The sequence below is a fragment of the Egretta garzetta genome, unplaced genomic scaffold (genome assembly GCF_000687185.1).
Source record: "Egretta garzetta isolate BGI_Z169 unplaced genomic scaffold, ASM68718v1 scaffold351, whole genome shotgun sequence".
Taxonomy (NCBI): Eukaryota; Metazoa; Chordata; class Aves; order Pelecaniformes; family Ardeidae; genus Egretta; species Egretta garzetta.
Genome location: NW_009258489.1, coordinates 765,744 through 777,236, shown reverse-complemented (window position 1 = coordinate 777,236; position 11,493 = coordinate 765,744). Strand labels below are relative to the sequence as shown.

Sequence of the window (11,493 nt, the reverse complement as noted above, 5' to 3'; positions counted from 1 at the left end):
GTGTACATGCGTTTGTCCCAGCCAGGGATAACCTTCCCAACCTTCCCCTCCTAATTCCCTTCTCTCCAAACAGGAATTGCATCTTCAACCCCTTTGTTTTCACATATAGAGTTATCATAACAATACCAACAAGCCTTTGAAAAACGTCTTCCGTCCTCTCTTGCCATAAAGAGTTTTGAAGCTGGCCAGGCTTTGAAACACATCCTAAATACAGGGTATTTTTGATGGTCTGGTAAAGATTTTTTCATCAGGACTGATGGAGTAGAGAACGACCACTAGAAACCAGACCCTTTAAAACCCCAATGGTTGTATTTAACAAGATCAAATTCACTTGCCTCCTCCCCTCCAAATATACTGCTTACGGTGCAGTTTGAGCAACTGTGGGATTCAGAGAAATATTAGAAGTGAAGTATCGCAATTCCTCCTTCAGATTTTTAGAAGTACTCTCCCTTGATTTTTTTCTATTCAGGTACCCTCAAATTAATACCAGCAGAATATCAGCGATGATGCACATTCTCCTGCTTAGTTAAATCATACATTCAGTTCTTCAAGTATTCCCGTGCTTGTGATGCACTACAAGGTACCTATTTTAGTAGATAAAGAGGGATTATTGCCTCCCAGGACAAGCCAAACACCCGTTGACTGAATTATAAAATGTCTTTATAACTATCCTGGATATTAAATATGCCTCAATACAGATATCTTCATAAAATAAAAATAGATTTTTTTCCTCGTCTTTCATAAAAAAGAACTTATTATCTCATGCCTAGATCTCTCCTCCAGTGCCATCTCCGAAAGGCCCAAGCAAACAGATCATGAAGGAGCTCTAGCAAAGCATTAGTAACTTTTTTGTCTCCTGACCGAAAAGGCACCTCCAGGTACTGAGGCCATCCTGGGGATTCTGGGCAGCAGCACAGCGGGACAGCATCATCCATTGGTCATGCAAAGGAGACACAGCAGCAGTCCCCTCCCTGGAAACGCTGGCTGTTGGGTCCTTAAGACAGTTTTGACCCTTTCCCCCTACTTCTCACAGGCAGAACTGGAAGAACGTATTTTTGTTTTGTTTTCCTTCTTAACAGCCACTTTCTCTAGATCTGACAACCCTGACGTGCCTGATCAGATAATGAATGTTTACACGCGATGGTCAGCGTTTCCAAACTGCTCCATTGTTCCCAGCATCCAGCGGTGAAGCCCCCCCACTCCCATGCCCATCAGGACAAGAAAGCAACAGAGGAGGAAGGAAGGGCTTCCTGCCAGACAAGAGCAGTCCTGTTTAAATCAGAGATGGAGTTAACTACCCATTCAAACATATGCACACAAAACACTGGAACAGATTGCCTGGCTCTGCCTTGCGTAATATTATCAAATCCCAGCGAACCATGTTTAACAGAACAGGGTGAGATGATACCGTAGTGCTGGCAACACGGCGGGCAGAGGAACGATCGCAAACTGTCCTTTATTTGTGTGTCCCTCTGGAAAAACATTCGCTCTGTTGCCATCCTGCAGTTTATCTCTGCCCTGCTGCACTTCGTTGAACGTGCTAAGTCAGTTGAGAGATTTTGGGTGAAATTTTACAGCTCGGCTGTCGTGCAGATTTGGGTCGCTTTGCTGATTAGAGAACAGTATGTATTTTATTAATAATTGTGTTTATACTCAGCTTTAGGGTTTATATCTCCAGCGGGAGTGGGGTTCTTCTTTGAATTCTCGCCCCATGACACCAGCGATGCTTAGGCACTTGACAACATGGTAGATGTGAAGATCTGCTGCAAAATCTGGGGGATCTCTTTGGTATCCATGGCAATAAAAGACCGACCTGCTGGTAGTGTCCTCTGCAGCCTAAGGAGGGACAAGACACAATCACCATTTCAAATTATCCTCCCTACCACAAGCCAGGGTTCCTTAAGAACGGATGTTTTTTCCTTTTGAATACCTTGCCAATCCATGCCGTTCACATTGCTGATTAAAGGCTTAGGAAAGCAGCAGTGGGAGGAAATGCTGAGAGCAGTGAAGTCACAGAGGTCCTTTCAGCAAGACAGTCAAGACTGTTTCTACAGATTTCTTTTACATCCTCTTTCTGACATGCAAAAAGTCTGTTTTGATCAAGGTACCAGTGACCCCCACGAGGTATTACCACAACTGGTTTTCTGAGGGCAGTTAAGAGATTTACTCTGGAAATTAAGATACTTACTTCTCTAAATAGACTACCAGGAACCCGCAGCTCTCCCAGTTCAACCTCGCCAGAGATTCTAAATGTGCTCTTTGTATTTCCTCTTTGAGATCGCAGCAGATTAGATGGAAAGATATTTTTCTGCCAATATTAGCCTCACACGTTTTTATTCACAGCTTAACCCCCCCTTAAAAAAGCTAAACACGATGCATGTTACAAACCCCATCTCCCTCATGTCTAGTCAGCAAGCTTGGAATTTATTTTTCTCACTGCTTTTTAAAGCAGTTTATGCTCCACACCATTTCTCCAATGCTAAGTTGAAAAGTTAAGCTAAGTTTAAAAAAGCTGCAACTGAGAGCTCCCTTCTCCTTCCCCCACAGCAGTCACAGGAAGGCTTTGTCTAATTCTGCACTTCCACGTACATAGAAATGCATTTCAGCGACAGCATTGTGTGCATTTTCCATACCCTGTGAACTAGGCAATTATAAGATCTCCTCTTACACAGCAGGATATGGTCAATCCTTTTCTTTTCTTTTTTTTTTTTTTTTTTTTTTTTTTATTCCTAGCAGATGTAAAAGGACCTTCTGTAATTATAATCTTTCAGAATAGATTCTTTTTTTCATGCGTAACACAGCTCTGATGTACAGACCTGCAGACATGACTAACACTGGCTGTGCAGCTGTATCTTTCAACCCTTTTCTGATTAAAACTACATACCAAGGGCCAATTCCCTTTGGGCCTTCTCTCATTCTGCTCTAGTTGAAGACTCGAAGGGAAGCATGAAAGGCACTGTTGGTATTTGTGGCTATACCAGCTCTTTGCTGCATGTGCTGGTCCTTGGTGGATATAGAACATCACCTGGGACAGAATTTCCTTATTTTTTTCCCTGTGCCCAAACAATTTAAAGTGAAATTATGTAGTAGCACTAAAAATAGGCATATTGGCTCAGATTCTGCAAAGAATTTAGGTCTCTAACACAAGGGGAGTACCTGAGTCAATTTTTTGGCAGTTTTAAAGGCCATTAAGCTCCAGGTTCTCTTGCTTTAATCTCTTTTCTTAGGCCCACATGCATTCAAACCCCATACTGGGAAATAGCAAAGTCTCCATCATGATTACGTACTTATATTACATACGGGGACAGTGCACATCCTCCAGAAGGAGGACGGCTTCAGGTGCTCCCTTTGGATGCTCAGAATGCTCTGAACTAGCTGGCCATAACTGCAAGGCCCCACAAACCAGTCTCCTTCCTGATACAAGTCAAAGCTACTGCTTCTTGACAGTACATAAAAAACCAGAACGACGGATGGAAACTGGGACATGAGCTGACGGTGCGTGCTCACAGCCCAGGCGGCCAGCCATCTCCTGGGCTGCATCAAAAGCAGCGTGGCCAGCAGGTCGAGGGAGAGGATTCTGTCCCTCTACTCCACTCTGGTGAGACCTCACCTGGAGTACTGCGTCCAGCTCTGGAGCCCTCAGCACAAGAAGGACATGGACCTGTTGGAGCAGGTCCAGAGGAGGGACCTGAAAATAGTCAGAGGGTTGGAACACCTCTCCTATGAGGAAAGGCTGAGAGAGTTGGGGTTGTTCAGTCTGGAGAAGAGAAGGCCACGGGGAGACCTCACTGCAGCCTTTCAATAGATAAAGGGAGCTCATAAGAAGGACAGAGAGAGACTTTTTCCCAGGGCTTGTAGTGACAGGACAAATGGCAATGACTTTGAACTGAAAGAGGGTAGGTTTAGATTAGACATAAGGAAGAAATTCTTCACTATGAGGGTGGTGAGGCACTGGCACATGCTGCTGAGAGCAGTTGTGGACACCCCATCATTAAAAGTGTTCAAGGCCGGGTCGGACGGGGCTTTGAGCAGCCTGATCTAGTGACAGATGTCCCTGCCCATGGCAGGGGGGTCAGACTGGATGATCTTCAAAGGTCCTTTCCAACCCAAACCATTCTGTGATTTCATGGTTCTATGATCAAAACCTTAGTGCAGAACACCAGCATGGGCAACTACACTTAACTTCACTGCAATAAAAGCATAGTTTAGATTTATGATGAATGGAAACAAAGGAAGTTATATTAGGGATAAAACAAATATACTTACCTATCTGCCTGGTCTCCTAAGGATCCTATAAATATGGCAAAAGCATTGACTTGAGCATTGGTGGTCAAGACCTGGGCAAACCTTGATGGCTGAATACCGTATCGCTCAAGATTTGCATCACTCAAGACGATAACAAAATACTCGTCAGCCTCTTCCTTGGCGATTTCACGAATGGCATGCTCTGTCCCTTCCAAGGTATGGTCTCCACTCATGCAGAACTGAGCATGGGCATGCATGACCTGTGTGTGCAGCATAACCAAGTGGAAATACGTAAGATGACTTTATGAATAAACATTCATTCCAGCTGGCACAGAGGGGAGCAAATATTCAGTTATGCTATATTAGGGGATGCTTCAGAAATGTGGACAGTGCTCCAGATACTACAGAAGATGCAGCATTTTGTACATAATACGTCTTATTTTAAGACAGGCATCACCTCTTAAAAACACAGCTGGACAAACAAACAAAATCCATACATGGACAGAATTAGACTGGACCTTAAGGAAGGTAAAACACTTTGATCAGCTGCCGTTTGAGTGGCTACATTCCTATCTATTTAAGGAAGAAAACAGGGCTTAGTTTCCTAATACCGTGACTGGCTCCTGCCTGTTTATAGCTCGCACTAGACTTCCAAACCCTAACGGTGCTACAGTTGTTATCAAATATTTGACTCCTGACACTGGCAGCAAGGTTTAGAAATGCTGAAATGGTTTGTTTGAGCTTTTATGAAATAAATACACTGTTTGCATTGATGAAGCTGTTTCCTACACGGACGGCAAAGAATTTTACACATCAGAAAATCCAGTCCTTCTAACCCGAGTAACTGCTCATCTTTTAAAAATACTTTTTGAAGGAGGCTCAAATACACAGTTCTAATCTGTCAAGCTGCCAGCCAGGCAAATCCTGCAATTTTTCTGCATCCTATTGCAGTAAAGTCTTGATGAACACACTCACTTTGCAATTGTGATTTAATACATTTTGAGTCTAGCATTGACACATTTTCCCACTGCTACTATTGACACATCACTTTTTGAAGGTACCAGGCAAAAATCAATGACCTGGTATCCTTCTACAGTTTAAATTAGTCACTTAATGCACTAATACTATAACCATTAGGCATCTATACCACTGTATAATGTATGGAATTTCCTATGTCCTTTGACAGGCAAAATGATATGTTTATGAGACAGCAGTCCAGAAAAAGGCATCTCTAGCTTCTACTTTTGGACACAATTTGGTTTTTTCCAAGTCTCTGAAAGGTTCTGTTTCAGCTTTATGCAAATATAAAGATTTCGCTTTCTTGTCTTTCTGTTATTTCACTCTCCTTATGTTTTGCATCCTGTGACCTACCTACAATTTTATCTTTGCAGTCATAAAATCCTTACTTATCTATCATCAGTTATCAACAGGATTTACCTTAAGAATCTCTAATCTTTGCTTATTGTTCTTGGGAACTTTGTCACTCCCAACCAAGGCGATGTTGAAGCCATCTCCTGAATGTCCAACAATATCATACTGCAAGAAAGAAACTTCGTCAGTCATCTGTTAGTCACGAATGGCCCTTGGGTCACCATGACACGAGACAGATCAAAGGCAATTTGCTTTCAACAAGGAAACCCGAATACTGTTCCCTGCTTCTGTTTATGAGCTGCTTAAGGGAACTACTTGCAATTTCTCACCAACATGAAAACAAGGGAAAGAATTGCTAAATAATGAAATTAAAGAACAGTTACTTATTTCCATGGTCTGTTTTTCACATCACCCCACCAATGGCAGAGCAGTGATGTGTAAGATCAGGACCTTGCCCTCTCATATTGTCCGCTTATTTTCTTAAAGTAGCAATTTTCGTCCTCTTGAGTCTGACAAACAAGAAGTGCATTGTTTGAGAGTAGCTCCCATGTTTGATGGATCGTTTTTGTGACCTCATTCTGCTCTGAAAAAAAAAGTATTACAAGCTGTCTTTTTTTGAAAATCAGCACTCCTTATTTTTGTGCAGAACAGATCAAAGTCATTGCTGAAAGTATGTAGAGACGTGAATTCCAAGAGTCTTTGTACGTTTTCAAAGAAGATGGTGTGCAGATCATTCTCCTGTGAAAGATGCTGTGAAAACATGACATGTAGAGCTGTAATAGTTCAAGTATCTTGTTGAACAAATAATGTCGTATTAGGAAGGCTTTTGCTTTATGTGAGAATTTTATTGTCAATACATGAAAACCAAGACAAGCTGAGTTATGGCAAGGTCCTGACCTGCCCTTTGTGTTGTGGACGTGGCAGTCACCCCAGGGAGAATTCATGAACAGGACAAAAGTGGATTTAAGAGCTGTCTACACCAAATAATACAGCACAGTGCATGGATCCTGAGCCCGGAGAGACCTAAGCTGGTAATTCCTCAACATGAACATACCTGTATTTTCCCCTGACCAGCTGGCACAGACCTGTCTTTAATTGACAGGGGGCCCTTGTGCAATATTTTGCCTTTCTGTTACCTTTTATTCAAGTACTGCTTACAGGTCCCTGCTGGATTCACCATCCCTAATTCCCATATAATCATTTGGTAAAAGGTGGGTCTCATCCTCAGAGGCTTTCTGAAATTTCTTTCCTATTGAAGACCACTTTATTTGGTATAAATCAGGTTCTGGAGATGGGGGAAATGGCATTCTTTATCAACAAAGCTCTTTTAAATTGTTTCCATACCACTGACTTGCTTAAAAATATATCAAAAGAAAGCTATAGCAGCTGGAACATTTTTAAAGGTGATGCCTCCCTCTGCAAAACAGCAAACGTGCCACATCATTTCACCCAGGGTCAGACCATTTTATGACTGCCTCACATAACCCAGACTTCCTTCCCCTAGGAAATCTTTACATAACCTAGTCCCCACGTGCTCCCATTTCATTCTGCTCTGTTGGCTTTTCCCATTCCTGTTCTCCTCAGCTCTTCCATTTCTTGTGTTTGCTACCCAGCCTCATGTAAAGTGTCTAGTCTGACACACGCTTTCTCGTCAAAACCTATTTCTTATCACCAGGAATGCTTCAGACTCTCTCTTTCCTGATGAATATTTAGCCAGTGTTTCTGTCTTCCCCAAGCCATTATCTTTCCTGGAGAAAAGACATGGCAAATGAAAATACACAAATTTTGAGAATAATGTTGAGGTTACATTCAACATACTTCTGAATTAACACAGGAATAAATCCAGAACGTGAACCACACACAAAGAGAGAGTGCATGTGTATTGTTTTAAAAACTAGAGGAGGAACTAAATAAAGCAGTGGTTTAATGGAGCGGAAAATATACAGCGCTAATGTGGTTCTTGTGTAATGTCAGAAACGTCCACAGATCTTCAGGGTAGGCTCTTAATTGCGAAACCCTGCATGTCCTTTGCTGAGCAGTTTTGTATTCGGTATCGCTTTTAAATCAACAACCTAATTATGTAAAGCAACACGCTGTCATTCTCCTGTCTAAAAAGCAGCCTGATTGCTTCATAATGAGCTTGTTCCCAGCATTTCATGGACCTCTCCCACCAGGTGTCCTGGTATTGGCTCTGCCATACTGAGTTCATGAGAATAAACCAAACTTTGCTATTTGGGAATATAATTTTGGTTCTTGGTGCACACTAATAACAGACCAACCTTTCAACTCAAAAAGGCTGGGTGCAAACTCCGTGTGACAGCCTGTGTGTAAAGGGAACTGCTGTAGCTCCCAGATGAAACATCAGAGGTTGACCCTGCAGCTGGGTCCCCTCCACATTCTTCCACAAGGTGGGAACGTGCAACCTGAGTATGGGCAAGGCGAGGCTGGAATGATCTGAGCAAACAACGGCAGGCATGTAAAGCCATTCACCTGGGAACACCATGTCCTGCCTGCTCCCTCCTCGGACAGCTGTTGTTCTCCATGTGTGCTCATGCATGCACCGGTGTACATATATTTAAAAGATGTTATCTGTTTCCTTGTTTCTTTGCTGACAGTTTACAACGCTATTTGTGATTAAAAAAGTGTGGTGAGGCAGCAGGGAAGAAGTGCCTGTTTGCTTTGTCCTGGCTGCTGCATTCAGGGTCAAATGGAGCCTCCCCAAAAGCAGGGTGAGATCTCACCCATGCCTGAGCACCTGCTCTGCGGAAGAGAAGTGCTGGGGTCACCAGCCCTCCTCCCGCGATGGTCCTCATGGTCCTCTGATCCCCTGAAAGTCAAGTCAAGGGCCAGGAGCAGCCAAAAGCTAATGACCATGAGGCTGCTTTGGGGCAGTTTAGCTCCCCAAATTGCGAGGTCAGATGAGTGCTTGTGCCCCAGCAAAGGTGGGGACAGGAATGTAGTAGCACTGACTCGGACTGACATAAGTCAGGATAAGACTGCAGCCTGGGAGACCCTCCCTGGGAGGGAGGGACAGGAGCAGGCTCACAGCCAAGCTTTAGAGGTGACAGAAGGGAGATGGTTCCCCACGAGAATGTACAGAGTCTACTGCAACTTAGCAAAACAGAGTTTGGGACAGAGTAAAACTGGAGCGAAGAATCCCACTCTGCAAGGGCAAAGAAGGAGGATTTAAATCTCTCATCCAGGTTTTCTTTCAGTAAACTATTACCTCCTCCTAATTTGTGTTCTAGTAAAATGAACCCTCAGCGATTCGATGTTATCTTGAGCTGCTCTTTTTAAAGAAAAGGTGTAGACGGCTCCACAGCCCTGGCCAGCTGGGAACCCCAACACGTGCAGGCACATGAACGCTTTCTCAAAACCAGTTTTCTTCCTTTGCACGAGCGCTGGAGCTACAGCCGAGCACAGAAAAAGGGCCTCTGAGAAGCAGGGATCCGATGCAATTTTCCCATAAATTCCATAGGAGAATTTATGCGGCCAGAGCTAAAGTGAGAGAAGAGCTATGATACGATCTTACTTGGAACTGACTTTTGTTTTGTTTTACAAAATAGATTGCAAGCACAGGCTCTCAGGACAAATCCAGCAGCAAAATACTTGTTTGCCACAGTGCAGGCTTAATTGAATTAATTTATCATTCTGGTAGCGGCTCGTTTTCCAATAGCCTCAGGTACACGGAGACAAGGACCGCTCTATTCAGAACTGTGAGTGCAAAATATGTAAACACGTCTCTCGAAATAGCATCATTTTGTTGGTTTCTTTCCTTACAGGTTAAACCAATCCCTATTCCACCGTCACATTTTGCACTGAATGGATGGTTGCCGCTGCCTAAAACGGGAAAAATGGAAGACTTTGTCTTCTGCAGCTGCCATGCCAAAAGGTTTAACTTCTGAATGCATTTAAAAAGCTGAAAGAAGCAGCATGCTGAATGTAAAAGGCAATGTGAATTAGACAGGCTTCTGCCGGAGGGCTAGATCTTTATAAATTCATCTCTTATTTGGACAACACTGAACATTATCTTTTTTCTGAATTTATTTCAAACCTTTTGTTTATTATTAAAAGAAACCATTCTGCCAAGCATGTGGAATGTTTCTTTTTTTTTCCTGAATTAACAGTGTTGCCTCCATAGTAAATTCTACAAAAGGGGAATGCTGAAATGGGCATATAAAATCTGCAATATCAACTTAATATTGGTATAAATAACAATTCAGGCTTTTCCTACTGGTTACATAACATGCCATTTATTGAACCACTTACAATATTTTAAAGGCTTCATAAAACTCCTGTTGGATGATTTACAGGACGTGCCTCCTAAATCTGCCATCATGTGTGCAAATGACAGTAATTAGGGTTGCTATAAAACCTTACGGTTTGTGTGACAGACATAATACTACCTCAGATAAAACAAAGAACAAACTGCCCTTCCATACATTTTCAAATAACTGGCACCTAAAATGAGATGTATAAAAGATGTAAGAACTTCAGTCCTGCAAAAGGACTTGCTTCTTATCGCTTACACATATAAGTGATGCATCCACATGTTTAAAGGGGTCAAGGGGCATTTGTAGGAACATATTTAACTTCCACTATTAGGATGGGATTGAGAATGTGGCTTCTATTATCTCAGTCACTCCCACTCTTTTCTTTAATAAAGTGCTTCAGAGGAAGTGTGGCTGCGATGACACTGGAGGAGGGCTTTGAAACATGGCTGTTACATGCATTTCCCGACTGTGGGATGAGCCTCCCATTTCCCCCTTGACAAGGAATGATTCACGGCCTGCACTTATGGGAAATGGAAGCAGGCAGGTTGTCCTAGGCAAGCATAAAAAGCTGACAAATACCTGCTGGCGCTTGTCTGGCTTTTTCTGAAGGATACCTGCTTGGTACGGGCACATACCCAGTACTTAGCTCTTCTGTATGAGAAAGCAGGGAGATAGTAGTCTCTACCTTCGTTCAGTGCTGTAAAGGCCAGACAATCAATCAACACCATCAATGATACCAAAGGGGCACTACACATGGGGAAATCTCAGTGGAGAGGATAAAACAACCAAGGGAAAGCTCATCTAATTCATTCACAACCTTACTCGGCAGAGAACTAAACCAAGCACCGGCAGAAAAGTGATCTTGAAACAGGAATTAGTTCCCAAAGTTTGCACTGCACTTAGATAGCAGAAGGGAACTTTACTATGTAAATCCCCTTTGAATGCTTTGCTCAACAAGCCCGATGGTCCCCCAGGTTCAACACATGTTGTACAAGGAACCCCTCAAATTTGCAGCACATGTTGTTGTGACCCTTGCAGATGGGGCTACAACAGGAACAGTTAACGGCAGGCATATCTAAAGGCCAAAAAAGTCTATTTTTATAAAACCACTCTTGGAAGGCAAGGAGAGGATAAGGAAGAGAAAGAAAAAAGTGAAAAATTGTAGATTTCTCGCTGCACACAGCATAGTTGTGTGTGCTTTTCTCTTTTTTTCATACGGTTCCTCTTTTAGACATGAGAAATGTACGCTATTCTCGCAGACATACCCAAACTTCAGCTTTGTCCTGAAAAAAATTAGCAGCATCTTGTGAAGTGTCGGTGTTTTACAGACTGGAGTCACTGATATTTTAAAACAATCACTGGCTCTCTTACTCTTTGAAGAAGTAATTACACTCTTTAGAAAATGAGGAACTGGCACATGTTCTGGTTATTGATTGCTTTCATGCAGGTGTAGCAACTGCCATACCAGATTATACACACACAAAAAATATATCTGTCTTTTCGAGCTGGAGATTTGAGAAATGCTATTTATTTCTATGAAAGGAATGACTCAAAGAGTCCATCAGCACATGCACGGGAGATTTCTCATATGAGAGGACTGTGA

At 42.7% G+C, this 11,493-nt stretch overlaps 1 protein-coding gene across 1 annotated transcript in view; it reads right to left on the bottom strand.

Moving 5' to 3' along the window:
* Window positions 1–431: 431 nt before the first annotated feature.
* VWA8 (von Willebrand factor A domain containing 8) overlaps window positions 432–11,493 on the bottom strand; it is a 178,274-nt gene continuing 167,212 nt past the window's right edge. The window contains exons 42-44 of the mRNA XM_009645253.2: window positions 5,683–5,781; window positions 4,267–4,505; window positions 432–1,836 (exon numbers count right to left, since the gene is read on the bottom strand). Of these exons, the coding sequence (XP_009643548.2) occupies window positions 1,728–1,836; window positions 4,267–4,505; window positions 5,683–5,781 (447 nt within the window). The 3' untranslated portion in view covers window positions 432–1,727. The remainder of the gene's footprint in view (window positions 1,837–4,266; window positions 4,506–5,682; window positions 5,782–11,493) is intronic.